Source organism: Poecilia mexicana, unplaced genomic scaffold (assembly GCF_051168715.1).
Source record: "Poecilia mexicana isolate PSO_F unplaced genomic scaffold, ASM5116871v1 scaffold_11, whole genome shotgun sequence".
NCBI classification, from domain to species: domain Eukaryota; kingdom Metazoa; phylum Chordata; class Actinopteri; order Cyprinodontiformes; family Poeciliidae; genus Poecilia; species Poecilia mexicana.
In genome coordinates, this window is record NW_028263380.1 from 13637397 (window position 1) to 13662898 (window position 25502).

At 42.9% G+C, this 25502-nt stretch overlaps 1 protein-coding gene across 2 annotated transcripts; it reads right to left on the reverse strand.

Moving 5' to 3' along the window:
* Positions 1 to 557: 557 nt before the first annotated feature.
* LOC106918594 (ankyrin repeat and IBR domain-containing protein 1-like) lies at positions 558 to 25483 on the reverse strand. Of its 2 annotated transcripts, XM_014988471.2 has the most exons (21): positions 24731 to 25483; positions 19308 to 19642; positions 14504 to 14675; positions 14294 to 14425; positions 13324 to 13515; positions 12323 to 12440; positions 12011 to 12231; positions 11150 to 11238; positions 10923 to 11067; positions 10599 to 10759; positions 10319 to 10407; positions 9945 to 10075; positions 9539 to 9673; positions 8240 to 8326; positions 8078 to 8144; positions 7837 to 7982; positions 7572 to 7750; positions 6627 to 6678; positions 6404 to 6460; positions 6127 to 6250; positions 558 to 4587 (listed from the first exon to the last, which is right to left on the reverse strand). In XM_014988471.2, the coding sequence occupies exons 2-21, from the start codon at positions 19493 to 19495 to the stop codon at positions 3296 to 3298; spliced, it is 3777 nt and encodes a 1258-aa protein (XP_014843957.1). In that variant the 5' UTR covers positions 19496 to 19642; positions 24731 to 25483; the 3' UTR covers positions 558 to 3295. The 2 variants fall into 2 exon arrangements, with proteins under 2 accessions (XP_014843957.1, XP_014843958.1); XM_014988472.2 differs by lacking the exon at positions 6404 to 6460.
* Between the last annotated feature and the right edge of the window lie 19 nt (positions 25484 to 25502).

The following is a 25502-nucleotide window of genomic DNA, read 5'->3' on the forward strand; positions in this document are numbered from 1 at the left end:
ACCATGTTCAGAATATTTTGTTGGGATCTTATGTAATATAATTAACACATTACTGTGGAGATATATACACATAAAAATGGGGGGGAGATGGGGAGAGAAATGCAAAGGGGTGATTAAAGTATCTCTGATCAACTTCCCTTTTTGATGTTGGACAAGTGTGCACTTGAAAGCTTGTTTTGGTAGATTCCAACTTGACAACTCTTTAAAATAAAGATTTATGTGTGTAGGCAACACTAAATCTAAAAAGCAGCTTCTTGACAGACACACTTTACTAACTTACTTTTCTAAAAGTAAAAGTGCAACACCTTGGTTTTTAAGTACGTGTTAAAATAAAGCTATGGAGGTAAAACCTAATATCAGCCAATTCATTAGTTGACTGTAATCAATTTACTACAATTGATTTACTATCATCTCAGAATCAGTTCTACAGAGGCATTGGCTCCTTTTGTCCCCACCTCCTCCTTTAGAACCGTCATGATCAGCACATTTCTAATTAAGATCACATGTTTGACCTGATTACATTCTTGTAGTTGGAGAACTCCAGAAAGACACAAAAACACATTTTCAGTTCTTTTTTATTGAGTAAACTCTGCACTGACACTTTCACTTGTAGATTTGGCCACACATCAAACCTTTCTTGAGACCAGGCGGGAATGTATCAAGTAAAATCAATGAAGAGTGCAGTTTCTTTCTTCTTTTCCCCTTAATTTATGAAGTTGTTGGTTCAGCGCAATAAATCAAGAATACAGTGAGAGGGGGCACCAAATGGCACTGGACAATTATTCAACACAAACAACCCTACTCTCATGTAGAAAAAAAACAAAAGTAATAATCATTCTACTCCACCTGCCAGCTGTGCTGGTGTAAAATGAAGACTTCAGGTTCAGTGCTTCCACTGCTCTACGACGCAAGAGAAAACCGACCTGTAACCTGAAACGTTACGGCTCGCACCGGTTCCTCCGACGTCGCGACAATCGACGTTAGCTGTTTCATTTGGGGTTGTCACGTCAGCTGCATCGGATCTCGAGCCATGAAAGTTTGATTAAAGCACCAAAGCGTCTCTCACCACAGCGGGCAGTGTTTGAATCTCCTGTAAACATTACAGCAGGGAATAAGATGACGTAATGTTCTAGCCTGAGCGAATGAAACAAACTGAACATTCAGATAAACCCGCTGCTCATTTGTAGTGTGAAAACCCTCCTAAAAATCAACCTCGTCACTGTGGGGCTCATTTAGGACAAATGAGTATTTAAAGCGGCGTTTCCTCCGTTTTCTTTAAATAAAATCTTTGCTCTGCAGGTTTAAAAAGTGAAAACTATAATAAATATAAACAAATACAAGATAAAAAGGCACACAGACCAATAAAACTCTGGCCTTAACTCTTGAAAAGAAGATCATCTCTGTCTTAATTCATAAAGGATAAATTACAGTAAATTCCCGTCCCACGTCTAATCAATTACATCAAACTGTACCAGTCAACAGCAGTGGAGTAGATATGATCTGCTTTACAGTACATTAACTATAACTTTGTCTCAGATGTTATGTGCAAAACTCTTAAATCAAGCAGAACATAGCAAATTAAGTCGCTTGAGGTGTTTTTCCTCTTAAATGTCAGAAGAAAATAATGCATTTAATGACTTTTGCTGTAGTGTGAATTTCTTTTCTTTACAAGCCTCAACATCAAAGTTAAAATAATGAGCGTAATTAAGTTAGATATCAGCATATAAGGCGATGCGTGTTATTCCCCTATCAGAATTACATGACGGCAAAAAAAAACAAAAAAAAAAAAAACTCCACTCAAATAATGTCTATAACCATTTCACATTATATTGTTTTACATTTTGATTGGCTGGAAACTTGCCTTTCAAAACAACTCGCCTGAATGCGTCATAGCTGAGATTTACTTTGAAATTATGCAAATTTTAGAGTTTTGCAAACAAAAATTACGAGCCAAAGTGAGTTAAATGCAGCTTTGATCAGAGGTTTACACAGACGCACCACGGTGCTCTAAGGCTGTCATATTAATTTGGGGATTCAATAATTAATCTTCACATTTTTGAAAATCATAACATGGGACACAAATTCAGTTTTAAAAACAAAGTCCGGGTGGAGACGTCTTTTCTTCGGCTCAAATATGAACAAATATTCACACATATTTAACTGCATATGGAACAGACGGCTGCACTTCATTTGTATGCTTTTTCAAGCCATCGACAGCTGCTATTATCACAGCTACACCTAGCTAAATCACTTAGCTAGCTAAACCATTAGCTAAACCATTTAACTAAATATTGGGGTGCATTAACATATTTGAGCCTGGATGTATAATTCTGACCATGTGTGCTGTTGAGAAAATCTCTTAACTTATTCATCTACTTCTTGGTCCAATGCTCCTAAAAACGGCCTTAAATGGCATAAGGAGGAGCATTGTTGTGATGACGTGCTGAAGGTGGGAGTGTTGGAAAGTGTTGGAGCTTCTTAAAGAGACAGAGGCCCAATTTCAAGGTGCCAAATTCCAAAGTTTGACATATGCAGCATTTTGATAAAAACTGAAAGTAACAGTTACTTGACTGGGTTATAAAATGGCATTATGTGCCTGGAAAATACACACTATTGCCCCTTGCATAACTATTCCAAAGTGTGAAATAAACTAAATAAATAAATCAATTAAAACCCCAAATAAATAGGACCAGTCCTCCATGATGAGTATATGTAAACTCCTCTATTCTTCAGATGCACTGAAATGATTCTTTCATCTGAGAAGTGCCTTTGAGCAAATCAGTCCACCGTGAGAAGGGATTCGACTTTAAACGTCCCTGCAGCAGAAACACAACAGTACAACATAAGAGCGATGCAGGAGCGATCAGTGTGTTGGCACCAACAACAGGCACGGGAATCTGAAGTAAGCCCCTCTGATTGTACAGCGCACCCATCGGGCTCCGGGTTTACAGCAATCATCTATAATCAGTCAGTCAGTCAAGTGTTAAAACATGAGGCAAGTTTGGATTGCAGCACCAACACTTCATCCCTAAACTCAGGAAATAAATATGAGAAGCTGGAGGATAAATAATGGCAATAATAAAAATAAAAACCATGGTTCATGTGTTCTGATATCAACGGATTTTCTTTCACCTAATCTGAAACTTTTGTTGTTGTTTTCATGAATAATTGGTTGTCTGTTTCTGGAGCAACAGACAGAAAGCACTTGGACTGTCCAACCTGTGTGTGACATCATCTTTAAATACAGTATGGTACATCCGGCAAACACTCTGATCGGTTTCCTCTCTGCTCGCCGTCACACCAAGTGTTCCTGCTCCTCCCACTCCTCCGGTGACCCGCCGCCCTCCAGCTGCAGCACGGTGTCCGCTTCGCTCTCCGCCGCCGGGTCAGCTTGGCCATGTGACCGCGGGTGTGTGTGCTCTTCGTCCAGCGACAGGTCCGACACACACCCTGCGCTCACACCCTCCTCTCTGACGTCTGTATTTTCCAGCTCCAGGGAGTCGGGCCTCTTTGGGGCCTCGCGGCCGCCGCCGGCTGCGCCCTCCAGGGGCTGCCAGACCGGTGCGGCGGTCCCGTCCTTCTCGGCGCCGGCGTGGGTATCGGGGGAGGAGTCCGTTTCTGTGGTGGGCGGGGACGGGATGAGAGCCAGGTTCTGGGGGTTGTTCTGAGGGTTGATGTTGTTGTTGAACCAGGCCATGATGTTGTCCAGCAGCTGAGCGCTGGCCGTGGGGTCCAGGGCCTGCAGGCTCTGGGGGTCGCTGGGGGTGAAAGGGCCCCCGGGTGGAATCACCGGGGAAAGCAGCAGCTCCGGCTCCAGCTCCGGCGACGGGAGGCACAGCTGGACAGGAGGCTGGGGCTCGGACCGGGGCGGGTCCAGAGCATAGGTGGAGGGATGTTCGGCGGTGTAGGAGCTTCCCGGCAGGTAGGAGCGCTCTGCTTCGTCCGGATCCCGGCTGTACACGCCAGGATGGGGGGGGTTATGAGTGCAATCCAGCGCACAGGAGGCAGTGTGTTCACTCTCAGCCGAATAGGAGCCGCAGTAGCTCGGCTCTTTGCTGTCATGATGGGGGTCTGTGACGGCAATCTGATCCAGACCGTCGTGTGGAGTCGATGTGTTCTGGTCCGGCCTGTGGCCGCAGTCGCTGTAAGGAGCGGCGAGCGCGGCGCGGCTGCACACCGGCTCCGGGTGCATGTAAGGAGTGGTGATGTTCCCCAGCTTCATAAGGCTGTCTCCCAGCTCCAGCAGCTCGGCGCTGAGGGTGGGAGGAGGGGGCGGCAGGGGCAGGGAGCTGAGCACGGACGGCTGCGTCGTGGTGGAGTCTGTCCTGTTGGGGGGCCGAGGGGGGTCCAGCAGGGAAGCGGGGAAGGAGGGGCCACGGGCTCCCGGAGGGTCCTCCATGTTGAGGGAATGCAAAGCGACGTCGGCCAGATCACCCGCCGTCCCCGGCCTCCTCTCCGCGCCGCCATCCGGGCCCTGCTCTCTCCGGGACTCCTGGAGCGACAGCTGGATGGCGAGGAGGATGTTGGGGTCGTCTTCGTCGAGGGAGCCCAGGGCTCTCCGGCGACCTTCAGTCCTCTCTGCTGGATCTGAAACGAACGGCGAGAAGGAAATATCATGGTGAAACGAGGCCTGATGCGCTCCACCGGATTATAAATCGATCCCAGTGATTACAGCATGTGTGTGCTTCGATCGGACCAGAGTGATGGAGCAATAAAGTAAAATCCTATTTGCTGGCTGTCTGCTGCACTGACAAACCAGTTATATATAGAGGCAAGGATAGAAGTTGCATGAGTATTTGTCAAAATCAGAGAACTGCCCCCTTTATAGTAAACCACACAGAAACCTGCACAAGATTCAAGCTTTTCGTGGTAAAATATACAATATTCATGCTTCTTTTGCCTTTTTACATTAAAGTTGATCTATTCTGCTTCCTCAAAGAGGATAGGATAGGTCTATTGCAAAAACAAAACGGGTTCATGACTTTTTTTGAACCAAATCATTGTTAGGTAATGAGATTTTAGTCTGATCGGTTCTGCTTTTGAGCCGTTTTAGGGTCTCTTGTCACTTTAAATCTAATTAATCTGCTGCTGGCCACGCCCTCACAACTCTATATGTACACGTGAAAATGGCTGCAAACAAGATACACAATTATGAAAAGCATTAGTAGAGCCTCCTGCGCTACCGGCAAGAATGCAGGAATAGGTTTCTGAATAGTAAGTCAACAAAAAACACTTGTTTATTCCAGTAGCCATTGTACAGTGCATATAGCAATAAAACCAGCTGACCAAACGTGCCGGTGCTCCGCAAGTTGATGCCCAGAGCTCCTCTGGGGTTGCTAGGTAACAATACAGCGCCCATTGATTGTAATTTATCAGTTTTTGAAACGGCTCATTTTCCAGACCCCCAAAAACTTGTCTGGGTGGTTCTTAAGCACTTAGACTGTTTATAGAAATAATTGAGACACAAACGGAAGTATAAAAACATACAACAGGTGAGCTATGCATAACAGGTCCCCTTTAAAACTATAAACCTCAGAGTATTTTATTGAGCTCTTATGTCATCACCAACAGCACTCCAAATTTGGAGGTGGGGTGAAACTTTCCGGAGAGGCATAACGAAAGCTATTGTTGAAAGAAAGTTGGAAAATGTTCCTGTGGGAGATTTAGAAACACACATAGATGTAACCTACCATCTGCTGTGTAGAGCTGATTGAAGGACAAACAGATTAATAAATACAGAACTGTCAAGGCAGAAAACCTGTTTGGAGGCTGCAGAAGACTTGAGACACTGGGGCGAGGTTCATCTTAGCAGGACCGCGATCCTGAGCACACGGCCAACCAGAGCTAAATCCAACTAATATTTTGTTGCTAGACCTGAAAATTAATGTTCATAAATGTTCTTCATCCGACCTGATTGAGCTCGAGTGGTTTTACGGAGAATATTTATGAGCAAAGCTCCAAAAGATCACTACAAGTGTTCACTCTGCTTTACGATTATGCACTACTTTCTGTTGACCTTTCGCATCAAACTTTCATCGAGTGCATCTCGTGGTTCTAAGCTCACTAAATGTGAAGAATTCAGGTGGATAAAATGGCAGAGAGTGTGTGTTAAAGCTGCTGCCGGACCTGCGTTATCGCTCCTCCTGCTGGTCTCCGGCGTGTTGCTGCTGCTTCTGAGGTTGTGCAGACTCAGCATGTCTCCTCTGCGTCGCGGTCTGTGTCTGCGCCGGTACTGGATGTCAGCATAATCCTGCAAAGAGCCGTCACCGCGTTAGCCCATTACAAACAAACGCCAGAGCAGGTGTCTCATAAAGTAGTTCATAACGAGCAGGCGTGCAGCCGCAGGGGAGCAAAATATAGGCCATGCATTTGCACTTTGTGCCAGGGAACTATGGTACGTTACCTGCGACTGTCTCTCTCTGTGATCTCCTGCTCCCAGTACAGAGTGACGGCTTCCCATCTTAACACACATAAGCACACTATGTCAGCTGCAGTCATGCTGTAGCAGGACCTTCATGCAATGGCAGGTCAGTAACGGTAGGCTTAGGAAGCATGAACGCAAAAGTTTAGCTGATGAAAAATGTGACAAAAGCGTGTTTTTTTTTGTGGTTTTTTTTGGCAACTACCTCAGGTGATGCAAAGCCAAGGTACTCCCAGTCCCAGGATCCTCCAGGGTAACTGCAATACAGATTCATCCAAAAGGTTCCCACATATTTTATACAGTTTCGGACTTAAATGGCTCATTTCAAAATAGAAAAAGTTTCATATGAATTATGGTAGACATTTCTAGGTGACGAGCTTTAAATATGCAGAAAAAACCTAAACAATCCCCCCCTCAATAAATAAATAAATAAATAAATAAAGCAACAAGGACAAGACAGGAAGGGGAATAGGACACATGGGAGAGAATGCACAACAGAGGAAAATATCTAAGGAAGGACAAAAAAAGACAAGAAAGGAAGGAAAGCAAGACATGAGGTTGGGAGGAAGGAGAAATCAAAGAAAAGAAGGAAGGAAGAGATGAATAACAGAAAGAAACGACAGACAAGGATGTGATGTAGGACACACAGGGAGAAGGAAGAAAAAGGACAAGAGAATAAGGGAAGTGGGACATAGAATAAAAGAAAGGAGTAACAGAACAAGGAACAGAGACAGGGAGGGCACAAGAATGAGAATAAAGACAGAAGACCACTAGGAAAGAAAGAGAGGAATAAAACAAGTAAGAAAGGATAACCCAGAAAAGAAAGGAAGAGTGGACACTAAGATGGAAGGGAGAACAAAAAGAAAAAAAAAAGAAAAAAGGAAGGAATTGAGGACACAAGGAGGAAGGACACAAAAACTAAGTGAGAAGGACAGAAGGATGGATGAAAGGTAAAGATAGAAGGAGCACCGGAGAAAGGAACAGAAAGACACAACGATGTATGGACAGGAAGAAAAACACAGAAAAGGGAATAAAGAAATCCAAATATTTTACCCATATTTATGCAGGCCTGTGTAGCAGTTCCATGTTCAGTGAATTTCAGATTAAAGCAACAAGAACGACAGTGTTAACAAGCAGATTTGTCGCTTACTTCCTGCGGGGCGGATCGGGAGAGTCGTTGGGAGCGACGCCGCGGGCCACGGACGCCAGGAACTCCTGCCGCTTCTGCTGCACCAGCCGCGCCGCGCTGATTATTTTGTGCCGCGGCGTCCTGAGGTACGGCCGGTTGACCTTCTGAGCCAGATCCTCCACCACCATCTCCAGGTCCGTCTGGCGAAAACAAGGGGGACAGGATGAAAAAAAAAAAAAGAAAATCCCTGAAAGGTTTCCCCGTTCTGGACATTAGTCAAGAGTACCTGCATGAGTTCAAATATCTCCTTCTGCGTGCTGCCCTGCTGCAGAAAGAAGCCGTACGGGTAAGAGCACTTCAGCACACGGCGCGTCTTCAGCAGCTCGGTCACGCCGTCCTCAATGAAACGGGTGTCTGGAGGAGTGCCCTCACCTGGAGCCGGACAGATACGCTGTAACTCAAGAACGTTCGCCCAGCTGGTTCCGCTGCATAGGCAGGATCCAAACGAGCAAAGTTCAAAGACTCACGGCTAATGAAGGCTCTGCTCAGCTGCTCCATCTTCTCTTTTGCCGTTTTCAGCAGCTTCTGCTCCAACTGACCCACAGAAAGGGAAAGGATGCACAGAGAGCATTTAAACATGAAAAGCACAGCACATGGACGTGCTGATCGTTAAAGCATGCGCTTAATACCTTGTAACTGTGTTCGTGGTTCTTGAAGCGAGTGTAGTAGTGCATGAAACGGTCCAGCTCCTGGAAACTTTTGTGCTTCTTTTCTGCCTGGAAACAAATAAATAAAAATACTCAACCTCATTTGTAAATGTGCGGTAGTGTATTAGCACATTAAATTATGTGAGGCGTTCGCACATCAAGTCCCATCAACGCTGCATATGAGCCAGGATCTCGGATTGTTTGAACGCTGCTGGATCGTGGGAAACTTTAAGAACTCTTATTAGAGTAAAAGCAAGTATGGCATTATTTCACACTTTGAATCGGCACTTAGGCTTTCTTTGCCATTTTCCTGATTTATCTACGCACCGTGCTACCTCTGCTGGCATAAACAAAGCCAGTTTACGAGTACTTTTTCAGGCTCATATAGCTTTGATGAATAGTTAGGTGTAAGTTAGCTTCATATTATTTAAACTATACTAAGATATTTGCCCTAGAAACTAAACCAAAAATGAATATCTTTGATCTAATTTTGTGTTCTCAAACCACTCTTATTCTGGTTTGAGAGAAGCCTAAGCAAATCGTCTTTTAATAGGTGACAAGTGACTGTTTTGCTAATGTGGATGTAAATATGAGTAAGGGAAAGCACACTGTGACGAAGAGCCCTGTTTAACGGAAGAGGATTAGGGCCACTGGAAAAAAAAAAAAACAGTTCTGACTTTAATCTCAGAATTCTGAGAAAAAATTCTGAATTCTGACTTTTTTCTCAGACTTCTGAGATTAAAGTCAGAATTTTTGGTAACACTTTGTTTGAAGGGGTGTTTATAAGACTGACATGACACTGTCATAAACATGACATAACACCTGTCATGAACATGAACAAGTCTTTATGAATGTTTATGACAGTTGTCATGAAGTGTCATTCGGTAAATAATGACACTTTTAATGCAAAGTTGCTCTAAAAGTTGCATTGAAAGTCCATTAAAAATGCCAACCTTGCATTAAATTATCATAATTTACAAAATCATGCAAAGTTAGCACTTTTAATGGACTTTTAATGTCAACTTTTAGAGCAACTTTGCTCTAAAAGTTGACATTTGCCGAATGACACTTCATGACAACAGTCATAAACATTCATAAAGACTTCTTCATGTTCCTGGCAGGTGTTATGTCATGTTTATGACAGTGTCATGTCAGTCTTATGCACACCCCTTCAAATAAAGTGTTACCGAATTTTTTATTTTTTTTCCCCCCATTATTTTTTTAACCCTCTTCCGTACTGTCTTAAGCTGAGAAGAAAAGAGCAGTTTTTTTTTCTTCTACCTCCACAGTCATCTCTTTGGACTGCTCTTCTAGCTGCTGAATGACCTCATAGCGAGTGCAACGATAGTAGCCTCCTGTGGACGAGCTGTGCTTCTTCCACTCCTCCAGGCATATCCAGCAGAAATCATATTTACACTGCATGGAGAGAGAGATAGAAAGGCAGCAGCGTTTGTTTTATACAGAAATACAGAGTTCGGGTCTCCAGGCAAAAATTTACAAAATTCTAGACTTCAGAGTTCATTTTAGAAAATAAAAAACAAGAGTTTGCCATGATCTGGAAAAGACCTTTCCAGACTCTGTATTGAATCTTGTATAACCCACATAAAGAGAGTCCTAAACTCTCATCATACAATTAATCAAAACGTGTCAACAAACGACAAGGCGGATCAGAGATTGCGCAGCTTACTTTGGCACATTGCATGTGGTTGCAGCCCTCATTCTTCTGAATGGGCGACTTGCAGTTGGCACACGGTTTGGAGTTGGTCAACAACCACAGGCAGTTAGCGGCATCTTCGTACGCCTCGCTCACTCCTGCCACTGTGGCAAAAAAAAAAAAAAAAAAATCACACGTTGGCGACATTTCTCCTGTCCAGCACCAGCATTCAGGCAAACAAGTCAGCAAATGTCAGAGAGCTCAACACCTGTCAGGCTGTTACAGAGATATATTAGAGACTTCCTGGTGGAAAGATCTGACAGCTGCAGTAAAACCGACTTGTTGTGGTTAAAGCTAGAAAGATTCCTGGTAACTGAAAGTTCCCGGAAAAAGAGGTTGGGGCTTACATTCCTCAGGCTTCATCTCTGTGACTTTCTGGAGCCAGTTCCTCCACATCTGACAATCACACGGCTCGTGGGCCTCGCCGAGGCATTCCCTGCGGACACGAGGGTGATAAACAGAGCCGAGCACAGAGAAACCAGCACAAAACCGGCTTGTCACTTTAAAATACAACAGAAAGAGGGGATAACATTTCTGCTTTTAGCTTCTCTAACAGTGCTAAGACAAATTCTATGGACTCTGTGTGTGTTTATCCATGCCTGCAGAATAATAAATCATGGTGTTTACCAGCAGAACAGGTGACCCTTGCCACAGTCGACAGCTGGGGACGGCAGCAGGGGAAAGCTGTGGGGGTCGCTGTCTCCGGGCCCCGGTCTGGTGAGCCTCACCGCTCGCTCACAGCGAGCCGCGGGACACCAGCGGATGGATGGGTTGTTTTCCACGAAGGCCTGCAGTACAAGCGCGCATGAGAGGTTAAAAAAAAAGATAAAAAAAAGATAAACGTTGGACGGCAGAGAGGAAAAGGTTACACAACACTTTAAAAACGAAACACAAACTGGACATAAAAAAATCTTTCCTTTGATTCCAATAATCTGAACATGATGTTTCTACCTTGATATCGAACTGCAGGTAGCGCTGGTCCATCTCTCTAGAAACCACGCTCTCTATCACATGCACAGGAACCAGCTGGTAACACTCGTAGGCAGGGCAGAAGATGTTGTGAGCATCGCCTTCCTGAATCTTTATGTTGAGAAACCTGAAGGAAAACAAAAGAAAACAATCAATACGGGCAAAAAGTAAGAACACATACAGGCACACGCTGGAATTAGAGGCCTTACCCCTCCCAGCAGGATCTGCAAAACTCATGACCGCAGGACATGTCGATCGGGTCTTCAAAGACTGAGATGGAGCAGAGACAGATGCCACACTGCAGGGAGAACGCAGAGAGAACAGACACAGGATGTGATAAAACTGTCCTTAAAACAATACTGTTCGCTTCTAATGAACTGCATTTTTATCTCTAATGTAAAGTATTCACATTTTTCATTTTGTCATGTTGTTACCAAACCCTACCAAGTATTTTATTGGGAATAAATGTGAAGGAGCAATACAAAGAGGTACTGAAGTGGAGTAGCTTAGAAAGTTTTCTAAACAAAAATATATTAAAAAAAAAAACTGAGTACTTGCTCCCCTGATTTGACACGTCGATCAATCATTTATTTTGTTGCTAATTTGACCTGAAAATCGTCGGGGGCAACTCTCTCTCTCTGCCGGCTTTGCAGCATTGAAAACACATTTTTACACATTCCTCTTTGCAAAATGATATCTGTGAACATTGATCTTCAAGTCTCGCCTCTCCCACCTTTAGGTCAAGTAGTTAATCTGAAGACGTAAGTATGGGTTGATGTAGAAAGCATTGTAGCTATGGCTGTGTGTTTTGGGTGACTGCCCTGCTGCTAGGTGAACCCCTGCCTCAGTCTAAAGTCTTTTATAGCCTCTAACAAGATTTCTTCCAGGATTTAGCTCAATTTTCCATTAAATGTTTTTATGAAAGCAAAAAAAAAAAAAAAAAAAACACAGAAAGATGAGAATAGCAGGAGGGATGCTCTTTGATCTGCTGCTACCAAACCATAAATTTAACTCGTCATATAAAGGATGGTTTCCATGGCTTCTTGCTGAACTCTTTCCTCGTTTCTCACCGTAGCCAGGCCTTCCTCTCCTGGTGTCAGGCAGCTGTCGGTGGGGGAGGTGAGGGTGAGCGTTAGGGGTGAGCGCGGCGTCCTTGGAGTGCGGGGAGACGGCAGGGTGTCCCAGGCGTTGTAGCCGCTGGGCGGTGGGGTGGGCATGGTGACGCCAGAGCGCTGGCAGCAGCCTTCAGCGTCAGACATCCAGGCTTCCAGAAGCTTTTCTCTGTCCCAATCTGAAAAGAAGGACATAAACAAAAGACTTTACGGCATCATTATGGAAACATAATTTTAAAATATCATATTTCGCCAAGTCAGAAGCACAACCATGCGCTCGAAGCAGGGCTTCAGCTGTGAAAAGTGGAGCTTGCAGCATGTCCGCAGTCTCTACGATCAGCATGTCCTTCAGTCGGCGCAGATCCTGAATCTTCAGTCCCTCGTAAGGCTGGAAGGAGAGAGAGAGAGAGAAATATTCAGGTGAAAAAAAAATTAAAAATCAGGAATGAGGTCAGCTTTTATCAAAAAATGAGAAAATAACTGTGCTGTGATAAAACTGGGAAAGTGAAAAAGATCATGAGAAATGAACAGATATCAGGTGAAGAGTGGGAGGAGGGTGGCTGTAGTGGTGGGATGAGGAGATTGGGTATTAGCATGGATTTGGCTGCAGGAATAAAGATCAGACTGGTATCTGTTGGCAGCAGCTGCTGCTATGCAACTGTGCTGGTCCCCAAAATGCAAGGAGGCTGAGAAACAGGATGAGAGGTCTGGCATGTGCGTGCACTAAGAACCACTAAGCTGCGACCTTCGTTAAAGAAAAAAAACGCTGCGAAGACACAATTCTGTTGATGAAGTACAAAAAAAAAAAAAAAAACTACTTTAACAATGTGAAAGCTACGACCTATTTGGTACAAATCTACAGTTTGTTCTTAGGCAGCTTGTTTACTTTGACATTATAGCATTTAGCCTGAGAGTCCAATAATTATGATACTTTTTGTGCTTCTTTTTTACTATCAAAACAAAATTTCTCTAGAACTGCAATAACTTTGCCTTTAGAAAGCTTTGCCAAGTCATTTTGTTGACAAAATGAAGACATACCTGAAAGGTAACGATTAAAGCAATATAAACAAAGTTAAGGTGACATTAGTAAAAAAAAAAAAAAAACAAGAAGGGAAATATTCTCACTGTCATTACATAATCATTTCAGCCATGTGTGTAGTTCTGAAGCAAAATGTGCCAGAAAAAAAAAATCGATTCAAAGATACGACACAGGTATAAAAATAACTTGAGCCAGCAGGAAACCCCCCCAGATCTCGTGACTTTGCGCTCACCTCCTTATATTGCGGCAGGCGGCTCTCGCCGTGTGCGTCTCCGTTTGACTGCTGAGCCGAGGCGCAGGAGAAAACCATCTGCGACTCCAAGCTGAGTGCCAAGTCGGTGTGGTGGTGCCGCTCGGCGTGGTCGCAAGGCGTCAGCTTGTCCTCGTCCTCCACAAAGAGATCGGCCTCGCTCTGGATCAGCAGCTACACACCGGGAGAAGAGCAGGAACGCAGAAAAGAGGAAAGATGTTAATAAGAGATTAATGCATGAGAATGGATTTACGTCGGAGGAAACAAGGTGACAAAGTTAAGGTTTCCACAGAAGCTAAGCCCGGCTGGTTGTGGAGCTCAGCTGTAACTCATCCAGCGGTCCGCTGTGTTTTTGAGTTTAAAAATGTTTAAAGTTGACAGGAAATTTGAAAATATCACTCGATAATTATGTGTTGTTGGAAGATTAATATCTGAACACCAACTATAAAGTCTTAAAAAATGCAATTTAAAAAACAAAAAAAAAACAAATAAATAAGCAATGCTAAGCCTGGTGGGGGCACAAGAAAAGCCTGGTGGCCCGCCAGGCTTATAATACACTGAGGCAAACCTTTATAGAGGTAGTAGAATATTAAGAAGCATAAAAACTATCTATAAGCAGTGGAAATGTAGTGGTTTCTAATGTTCCTAAAGTTCAATAAATTAGTAAAAAAAAAAAAAAAAAAAAAAAACCCTGAAGAAAATGATAAGCAAATTACTGATGGGTTTTATAATACTGACTCAGTTTTACACATTTTCCAGATTTTTAGATGTTGCAAAACTTTAGAAAACAAAACATAATTTTCCTTTCACACCAAAGTTGCACAACGTAAAATCTAAATAAAATACACTGGGCTTTGCGGCTTTACTTTCAGGAAATGTAAAAAAGCTTTAAGCTTGTGGGGAAAAAAGGAGAAAATATATAAACATACTGTCTCAACAGGGTTGGTCTCACCTCCACGCAGCTCTTCATGCCTGCAGCAGCGGCGTAGTGCAGGCAGGTGCTGTGGTGGTTGTCGGTGGCGTTCACGTTGGCCTTCTCGTACTGGCCTCCTTCCAGTCTGGCGCCGGTCCAGCTCAGGATCATCTGTCCTCGGGAGGAAAGCTCATCATTATTACATCTTAAATTTGCGTACACCGCACACTGCTGTTGGTGCGTTCGTACCTGGAGGCAGTCTGCGCGGCGCTGCTCGTCCCTCTGCGGTCGGGCCAGCCGTGGAGAGAGCGCTCCCTCTGGCAGCAGCAGGATCTGCGGGCCTTGGCACAGGACGTGGAGGCATGTCTCGTTGTGCACGTTGCGCTTGTTTGGGTTGCCCTCTTTGCTGAACAGGAACGACCTAGCCGAGACAGAAAACAGCAGGTGAAACTCAAATATACGTATATAAAAAAAGAAGTTGTAAAATAGAGTGCTGAAGGAATAAAAAAAAGAATAGTACGGGAAGCAAACAGACGAAGAGAAAGAACAATTCAGGTGTGTGGAAAAAGTCAGGATGCTCAAGATGAACAGCAGAAAGCAGTGGGAGAGGCAGTATGGTACAATATTGACTATTTCTGCTCAGCATCTCGGAGATAATCGTCATCCTGGTTGACACATGGGGATTAAATGAATGTGCCTGTTGCAGGAGTCAGGATGTTGCTGCAGCTCTGTTTAGCAAACAGTTTTCCTTCTGCCATTTGTCTGTCAAAACCCCCATTTACTGATTAGAGCCTTTTAGTTGGCACCGTGCTTCTTATTCGACTAAACAGTACGGCCTTAGAAAGCCTGATTATTTTAGACCCGAGCCTTTCTAATCAGACTTTAATAAAAGAAGAAAACAGGATGTGATGGCAAAAAGGTAAAAATGACTTAATCTGGGTTGTTTTCCCCACAGACTGTTCAGATGTAAATAGACGAGCTTCACAATGACCATTCTCAGGTCGCATTAAAAATGCGCCGCATTACAGTGACCATCGTTGCATCCAAGTAAACATATTAACACATAAATTTCCTCATCTGAACAATAAATACTACATATATATATATATATGCTTCCTCAGGCCTGTTAATGTAGTATTTAATAGTGTGTGTGTGTGTGTATGTGTGTGTATATATATATATATATATATATATATATATACACACACTATTAATATCTTAAATGATACAATTAGTCCCAAAATACTGAGTGCTTTACAGAGAGTAATATTAAACCACTGATTGCTAAAGCAAGTATGAGACTTGATGTGTGGATGCTGTGAAACGTCACAGAATAAGAGACTCGTTTGTTGACCAAAACCTGAGAATAAATAAATGGTCCTTTATTTAGGGGTTTAGCTGTCTTAAATAAGCTGACGAGAGTGACTGATTCTCCCATAACTCTCCAAAGGAAGTTTTTCTTTAATTTTACACCAGAAGACCTCCAGGACGTAGCTGCTACTAAAGACTGCATTCAGACATCCTAACGAATGCCGAATCAAGCGCTCCAGACAGCCCTAAAATCCTTTTTAGTGCATTCACACCTGTGTTTTCCGCTGCCTAGATGCAATCAGATCACCCAGGACGGCTCTTAGTGTCAGGCCTGAACGTTCTCAAAGTTTTAAATGTTTTCCGAAAGCGCAGCCCAGCATTTTCCCCTTTCGACCCACTTATCCTGTCAGCCACGAGCCCCTGCAGCTTTGCTCTAATCACAGCACACAGCCAATTCACTCGCACAGTAATAATCGCTAATTATTCCCTCTCAGCTCCAAACCAATACCCCCCACCTCAACACATTTACACGCACAAAAGCCCTCCGCCAAGGCTGAATGGAGTCGAATCCAACAGGGGACGGCGGCTGGCGGAGGTCACCTTTCAGACGTCGAAAGGCAAGTGGTAAATCTGAGCTCCGAGACTAAACGCTTCCTGCTTTGTCTCTTAACAACAGAGGTTAAACATTCTCAATGAGTCGGGGTGGTTATTTACATATTTTCTAAGACTTCCTACTCACTTCTTGTGGAGGAAGGGTCACACTTCCTGAACTGCGCCCTGTTTCCCCGAAACAGTTGCGTTTGTTTCTCCCGGTTTCACCATCTCAGAGGATTGCATGTCAGGCCGACCCACTGGGCCCGACTGCAGGAGCATGAATAAGCATGGAGGAGATATGTTAAAAATAATCTGGAGAAGGAAAACTGCTGAATCCACGCATGTCTTCTTATATTAGTCTTTATTTTGTCTGAGACTTCTCCTCTTGTCTCCATGCATGCGAGCCCCCTGGAACAAAAGGAGCATTTCCTCCGATGCTTATCAGAAGCAGAGCTCAACGTTCAGCACGCCTCTCTGCCCTATTATAGGGTAGTGGAAAGGAACACAAATAGCACACCAATTGATTCGTCGTGTGCAATGTTCTCAGACACAGACACATTAAGTAACTGTGGTTTTCTCCAACGCCCTCCCCCCACCCCCGCCCTCCAACCACCTCAAATCCTAAATGCTCCTGCACACATGCAGATGCACAGATAATTGACTGGCCTTTTCCAACAAGCTTCCTGTTCTAATCGTGGAAAGAAAGCCTAAGAAGTGTAAGGAGGACATAAAGGAAACTGAGGGAAAGATCCAGCTGTCTTGGTCACAGCCAGCAGTTTAATAATCTCTACAGGAGGTACAAAACGCTACAATGATCTCTCAACTCCACATGTGTTCCTTTAGTTTGACCCTGGCATTTTGGCTTAAGACTCAGCAGATCTGCTTTATGTTTCCTGCCTTGACAAATGCTGCTGTCACTCCCGTTGTTGCTGTGCCGGTGCTTGTGTCTGTGTGCAGCGACTTTAATCGAATGTGAAGAAACCGAGACTCCCAACTGCACAATGCAGTGGATTAAAATCTAATAATACTCTTACAGGGGAGCTGTGGAGATTCAGCGTTGCACTTTCATAAAGTAGAGGGACTCTCAAGAGTTGCCTTGTAAAATATAAGTAAAATCTATCCAAGAGGCAAATATATTATATTAAAGAAAGAGAAAATTAACTCTTTTTTTTCCCCCTGAATGCATGTTCTGAGGTCGGTTCTGTACCCGTCTTCAGTTTGTAACCCAAAGCCCATGACCTAATTTATTTTAAAAATCCCTCCGAAACCACAGCAGAGCATATCTATCCTCTTATGTTCATCTCAAACCCATTTTTCTAGAACTGGTTGACGGTCAACCTGAGAAACTTTTTTGTCCGTGGTTCCAAAACTTTGGTCAAGGTTCGAATAAGGGAAGCGTAATGTCTTAGCAAATCATCCAGAAATCTCTTAGAAACAAGTTAACTTTATAGGTGACTGTTAATATAACAAGCAGAGTAATGAAGACAGAGAACACAGCAGAATCGTTTGCTGAATGTTGCAATATTCAGCAAATGATACGATTCGATGCATTTTTAAGATTTTCTGAAAGATTTTAGAGGGACTTTGATTTTGATGACATTTTGTGACTCTTCCATAAACTTGGATTGAATTAATTGAACTGATGGTGTAATACTGCTGTAATAAATGTTTTTGTTATACATCTGTTACACATGTGCTTTGTTTACATGTTCATTGTGTGGCTTTGTGTATTTGGTTATGCAGAAAAGGAACCTTTTTTGTCTCATTCCCTTATATCATGTAATTTATTTATTTCATTTAATTAATTAATTAATTGTAACTGGTTGTTTCATTATATGTCACTTTAATGTACATGTGCAACTGGATAAAAAACACCATTTAAGTCATGTGGATTTGACATAAAACTCAAAGAAGGATTTAATGCACTGATACTCGCGGATGGAAAATCGATACTTTCCGAGGAACATATTTTTTTAAATAAATATCGTAGAATCGATAAAATTACACAGCCCTATGGAAGAGTGTCTATTGTTGAAAGAAAGCCACAGAAAGACTCATTTGTAGTTCACACAAGCCATATAGGCGACAACTAAATGCAACTTAACAGGTTAAATTTCATGAAAGCACAATTATAAAAGCACTGGACACGAATGGCTTGTTTGAAATGATTAAAGCAAGACCGTGTTCTCACTTAAAGGAAATAATGTAGAAGTACAGTTTGGCTTTCCAAAGCCACATCTGAATGAACCAAAAGTCTTTTGAAATGATCGCCGTCGGTAAGATGAAAGTGGAGACACATGGCTGTAAAGCAGTACACCGTTTTTGGCGAAAAGATAAAAACCACATATTAGCACATACAACTCATACAAACTGATAAGCACGGCGATGGAGGGGTAATGATTGGGGTTTACCACAGGGCTGTCCTGTAGTCTGTAATTTTGACCTCAATGTGAGGTAATTTTTGTCATGTGAGAGCTTGACTGAATCTGTAAGTTACCAGACAATTATCTCAAAGACTCTAGAAAAACGTAGTGCAGAGTGGCTGGGGAAAAAAAGAAATCGGCACTTAGGCTTTGACTGGGCAATAGCCCAGTCAAAGCCTAAAACTCAGAGGAGGCTGAGAAGGATTTAAAGCGACTGAAAATGGCAGCTTCAAGACTTTGCTCTCAGAGAAGGTTTTGAACCAAAGGGTACACTTATATTGATAGTTGTGTAAACTTACTTTCTCCCATGAGTGTATCATCAGGTACGTGGAGAAACTGCTGCTGATCAATGTTGCCAACAAACTTAGCAGCGCACTGAAATTGCAAGAGCTGTTTTTTTTTTTTTGTTTCTTTTTTTTAGATTAGACTCAGACTCCAAATTATCCCTGGAACTAAATTTTATCACAAGTGCTCCCTGATGTCACTGATTATGTCTGAGGCCTTAGTTGGCAGCTTCATATCAGACTAAATAAGATTAGATTTTCCCTTGTACTCAAGGCTGATGCATTTCCTTGTGGACTGCAGAGTCATTTAGAAACTCTGTATTGAAGATAATCTTTTCTATCTAACATTGCAACAAATTCACTGATGACTCATTGCCTTTTTACTCTGCCTTAAAAATGTAAAAAGAAGAAGAAGAAGAAAAAAAGATCTAAACAACAAACCTGAGCAGCCGCGTCATGGCGTGGCGGCATACGTAGTGCAGAGGTGTGTTGTGCTGGTACTGCTCTCCGTATGATGCGTTCGGGTCCAGGCTGTCCCTGAACTGAGGGTTGCCCTCATACAGCTGCCAGGCCAGTGCCTCGTCGCCGCTCACCAGCGCCTTGCGGAACTTGGTGGCCGTGTTGCCCATTGCGTCGCGCTTGCGGTTGGCCACCAACTGGGAGTCGTGGCAGATCACTCAATGCTTGCCTACGCCTCAGTCCTCCTCCTCCTGTTCTGCCTCCCCCGTTCACCGCAGGTCACAATTTAAAGCAACATGGTTCTGCGTCCTCCTTCCCTGCACATAAGAGAGAGACAAGCAGGAGATTGATTGGAGGGAACTGCGTGACACAAGAGTAGGACCAGATTTGAGTTAAGTGGAAAGAAATAGGTTGCGAAGGTCGGGAAAAGAAGAGGGACGGGGGGAAAAAAAAAAGGACGGGAAGTTTGGGAGTAGAGATAAAGCGAGAGAGATAGAAGGAGAAAAGCCTCAATCAATAACTGCATCGATTGATCAGCTGATGTTCTGCAGCGAGGACATTATCTCACCAGACATAAAAGAAAACAGACAAGGAGCCAGAAAGAAAGGAAGATAAGAGAGAGGCCCAAGCTAGAAGAGTCGGTTAATGATATCCAAGTTATTGATCAGCAAGTCAGATGATGAAAAGCACTGTCAATATTACCACAGCTGGCCACTGTGAGTCGAGGGGCAAGTAGCTGCATATATTACACAGTTGATACGCTTTCCAGCCACCGAAGGCCTGAGAGTGAGTTAAGCCATGCAGCACTAAAGTACCAAGCCAAACCAGTTTTACTTTCTCTCGCAGGCGCTAAACCCAAAAATCACAACTGTGGCTGCTCCCACAGAGGAGGCTTACATGGTACAGTGATCTGAAAAAGCATCTCCGCGCTTATAGGTTTCTTCTTCTGCTTTTGGAACAGTTCTATATTTCAGACAACTAAATCTTAATAATCAGACAAATATGATCTCTGTGAATACAAAAGGTAATTTTCAAATGATGATTTTATTTATTGCAGGCTCAGGAAAAAGATATCCTGATTAATGGTAAAACCAACCTGGATTAATGGTAAAAATGGTAATCTCCCCCTAAACCGAATAAATTTGGCAGCAACCAATCGGTGTGTTTTACAACGCTTTGGAGGAATTTTGGCTAATTCTTCTTATTGGAATGGTTTTTAATTTAGCCACACTGGAGGGTATTGGAAAATGATCCACCTACTTGAACTCATACCAAAGAATCTAAAGTCAGACTTTGACTAGACCCGTACAAAACCTTCATTTGGTTTGTTTTGAGCCCTTTGGGATAGACATGCAGATTTACTTTGGGTCATTGTCCCACTAGATGATTAAAATAAGCTTTAATTTAAGGTCAGAAAATGATTGGCTGACATTCTCCAACAGGAGTTTGTGTTTGAGAGAAGTGAGCGCATGATTCCTTCAGATTCATCAAGTCTTGATGAATCAGATGAAAAGTATTTAGGAATATAAAAATGGTTGCTTTTCACATTAATGTTGATTCACAAACATTGACCTTAACTAAAGCAGTTGATGCATGAAGTCCTCAAATATTTTTTGATTCTCTTGGGATCTTCTGGATGAGCCCATGTTGTTTTGGAGCAGGCCAGCCACTTCGGGGAAGGGTCGTCACAGCTCCACGTTTACTCCATATTTGGATAATGGCGTCCAGCGTGGTTTGGTGGAGTACCAAAGCCTTAGGAATGACTTTGTAAACCATTTCACACCAACAAATGTCAGTTACTCTTTTGCTCATTTGAATTTCTTTTGAAATAATTAGCACCAAGCCAAACTGCTTTTTGAGATCTTTTAGCCTTCTCCAGGTTTTCAGCCAGATTCAATCTACTTACCAGTTTTGAGTGCGCTCACAAAATGTGGTCATCCCAATGATCAGTAAGGGGAAAATTACGGTTTCCACACATTGCCGCATGGCAATAGCTTTCTTTCCTTTAATAAATGAATAGATCGTTATTTAAAGACAGCTTTTTTTTAGTCCGTCAGGTTATATTTGTTTGATATGGAAATTTGTTTGATGATCCGAAACATTTAAATGTGACAAAAGTGAAAAAGGAAATGAAATCTGTAAGGAGGGAAAATACTTTTTCACAACACTGCAAATCCTCCCATCTCTTCCCGACAACAGGAGAAACTTTTTTTTAATATATTGCAAAAACAACAACAATGGAGCGATGCAGCAAAAATAAAAAAAAATAAAAAAACAACAAACAAGCAGCATCTTTCTCTGCTCACATGTTGCATATAATCGCCGTCGTTATCAACGTGTTCTGCTTCGCTTCCTTCCTGATCCTCCCCACCTCTCCCTTTTCCTCACAAACAGCTAAGCCCGTCTTGAACGCACACGCAGCGACGTCCCGTAATGAGCGGAGTGTGTGACGAGCGCATGAGTCTGTGTGTGTGCTGGGCTGCCGAGGGTATCATTACAGTCTTCATTCTATGGCCATCTGTCTGGCCTTCACAAAGAGCCCCCTTTTTTAGGCTGGCTACAGTTGGCCGCTGACTGCCCGGACTTGGGAACATTTGAATAACGTGGATGAGTGCCTATCCCCCCCGCCCCCGCTCCTCTGCGCTGACAGACAGCGAAAATGTACGCTGACAGACGAGACACAAGGGTCAAACAGAAGCTGCTAAGACTGAGAATAATCCCAAAACACTTCTGGATTCTGTGTTTTCGTGTAAAACCCAAGTAGTGAAATGGGCTGCAACAGTTAATGGGTCAGTCTGTCTGCTTCCCTCCTTTTTGTGCGCACTAGTTTACTTCCAGTTCACTTCACCTCTGTGCATATATCTTGCCTGCCTCTCTTACTAAATAAGGGCAGGAAGTCTGGTCAAGAAGGAATCCTGGAATTCAAAGGATTACACTCTTCCTGTTAGTTATCTAGTGGTGTAAAATCTGAGGAAGACGTCATTTAGTGGTCAGCTGGAGCTGAAACATTTGACTAATTTCCTGTTAACTAGACGTTCGTCTTTTCAGTTTCAAATCCAATTGAGAACGGAGGTCTGAACGATGTCGGAAAAATCCACAGTAATGAGTTTAATTTATTCCAGAGGGCTGCACAGGCCTCGTGCAAAAGGACAACTAAAACACTTAAGTTGCTTAGGAATAGTAAGAGATTACAGAGCAAGAGAAAAAAAAAATTACTCAATTTATTATTTCAGAATAATAAACTTGTGAAAGACTTTACATCATAATGAGATTGATAAAATGCAGGCACTTTTGTGGACAGTGAGGGTTGGTTACCAGTATCAAAGTTTAGGTTTGAAAACAGCAAAAATGTTTCCATGTTACGGTTGTTGTTCTTTAAAGTTCTTTTAATGAGACGCCAGAGAAGTTGCCATAGTGACCAGAGTTTTTCTTGGTCTAATGCTGGGAGGAGTAGGCCTACGGCTCCCTTTCTCCATGTGTTGCTGCACACTGAGGGTAAGTTTGCTGAAATATGTTCCCCCATATTTAAAGAAAAGATGCTTAAGGTGTAAAAACGCAAATAGCACAACCCATAACTTTCGTTAGGGTAACAGAAATATGTACTTGAGAAAGTGGCGGTTATACCACATTCTCACTCTTACATATCCAAAGCTTTTACAGAAAAATAAGTTATTCCTACTGCTAATGTAAAATCTAACATTCTGTTGGTTAAATGTAATAAATAAATGTTAGAAATACATTCTGTTTTTTTTTATGTTTATACATTAACATAACATTTCACTGTGCAAGTAATGTTAAGCTGATTTTAGCTGGTTAATTAGTCGGGCCTATTTACTCAGGCATGCAGCTGGCTGCTTAACAGACATGTCGATTGCAGCCTGCCATAAAAACCAACACTCGCCCTCTGCAATGCACAGCGTACAGTAACACCAGCGTATCAGAAGCAGCATTGCTTTCTACAGAAATAATTTGGGTTATATGGTTGAATGAGACCACAAAGGCCAGCCTTTACGCCTCGACATGCATCAGCATCACCGTTTCCCTGTTGCTAGTTCACTAATGCTACTTCCTTGACCCACTTATGACAGATAATGTCCACTGCAGGCTGGGAATACGTACTTCAGAAGTGCTGCAGTTTTGCTGACTGTCCGACTAATTCATCTTGCCAACTTGGCTCTTGTCAACCTCACTCAAATGCTTGCCAATTTCTTTTTCCTGTTTCTAACAAATCAACTTTGAGAGCACAATGCCCAATTGGTGCCTTGTAGATCCCAACTGCATAGTAATGTCAGTACCTAAGTGGTGTGAAACTAATAAGTACTTTGGTTTCCAAGACTGGACTGTCTATGTTGTTATCAAGTGGAAACATCTACAAACACAAGAGTTTGTCTTTTCTGTAAGCAAAGCAAACCTTTCTCTCAGTAAGCTAAAAAGCAAAATGCAGCAATAGGCGGGGGAGGGAGAGGTCTGTATAAATACAGGTTGTGTATGGCTAAAGAAAACTGATCACTCCAGTTCTTTCTCAGGTTTCCCATTATAAAGACTTTTATTTCAATTATAGCAGCATTGAAACTGTAACTTAATAAAACCTTGGTGTTCCTTAATACCTGAAACCTCCCAAGGTATAGGAATAATTAATCCTTTATTAACTAACAATACATTTATTCAAGGTTTTTATGTGCTCATACAATAACACAACATTGACGTGTGATTTTGATTTTAAGATATAGTTAGGAGAATAACAAGTCACTCTTAGTGAGATCAATAAATACATCAAGAACAACTGCAGGAGGATGAACGGCTCCCATCATCTGATACACATTAACTTAGTTGAAGTAGGGATTGTTCCGCTGCTGCCATATAAAGTGCTGCAGGACAATGTCTGTTTGCCCAAACAGACATAAAACTTGTTGGAGTCGGACACAGAAGCAGCTGTGATGACACACAGAGCGACTTTTAGGGAAATTAGATAGGTCACAGTGTATCAGTTAAATATCCAGGTCAGACCTCGGGTGGTTATCCTCCGAAGTGTGTCAGCATGAAATGGAGCACCAAACAAACAACAGCCGACTTCTCTCTGCATGTGTTTGTCCATGCGGCCCCCTCGGTCTCCCCCCGCCGCCTAAACGCTCCTTTGTTTCAACCCGCTGACAGTTTGTATGAATCACCAACCAAACAACGGCAAGGTAAAGTACATACTGCGAGTTATGAGCTTCAGCTTCGCTCTAACCTGTTTTCAGAGAGAGTGATGTGGTGAGAAACGTTACCACCCAAAAACCAGCAGCCTACCTCCGTGTTGTTACCGCGGCTAGCCAGCTGTCTCTCCGTGTTTCTTCTTCGGTTAAACGTTAGCGGTTTGTGTTAGCTCCAACTACCAACACTACAGCTGGACTGCGTCTACTTACACGTTTGGAAACTGGCGGGCATCAACAGCCATCGTCTTACAAATGTCATTCACTTCTCCGGCTCCCGTTTCGCTCAACCATCCTCTCAGCCAGCGGACCCCGGCGGAGGACGATAGTGAAGATGCTGCTGACAGCGTAGAGGCGACACGGACTCTGCTCCAGCTTCACTTTGTTGTTGCTAACACAGAACAGACCGGATACAGTGCGCAGGCGCAGTTCTGAGAACGATCTCCACTCCGCCCCCCCAGCACAAGTGACGCAATTGTCGACGTATCGCTCTGGGGTTCCGCCCACTGACAGAGGCAAACAGACCGCTGACGAAATTACACCAGATTTTAAGGGGAACAGGACAAAAGCTATTTTTACTGCGGCGTTGATTAACATTTATACCAAACATTCAGGCAGTTGTTTAACAATTTTCACAAAGTAAAGAGAACAAAGTCGTCTTCTTCGTCTGTAAATTTTAATCGCAGTGTACTAGCGCCATCTGCTGTACTGAGGTGTAATCCATTAAATAATAAAATCACTTATTTACTTACACTTGCAACAAAAAGCAAAAAAATTCAACCTTCTCATTTAATTGTGTATCCTTTTGATGAATTATAGAATATGATTCAAGTTTAATTGATAGTCTTACATTCATAAAATTAAATCATCCAACTTTTTATAGAGCCTTTTCCATCAGATGTAGCAACGGGTTACAATTACTCTTAACATTTTGAATGATATCTACTTTGGCTCAGTGTATTACAGTGTAGTTTTACCAGTAATA

Bases quoted from the DNA above. Each gene is read 5' to 3' on its own strand.
- LOC106918594 (XM_014988471.2), bottom strand. From the start codon at position 19,495: ATGGGCAACACGGCCACCAAGTTCCGCAAGGCGCTGGTGAGCGGCGAC. The intron at 11,068-11,149 runs GTAAGGCCTCTA...GTTTTCCTTCAG, and splicing joins TGCAGATCCTGCTGGGAGGG to GTTTCTCAACATAAAGATTC. The intron at 10,076-10,318 runs GTAAGCCCCAAC...TTTTTGCCACAG, and splicing joins AGAGATGAAGCCTGAGGAAT to TGGCAGGAGTGAGCGAGGCG.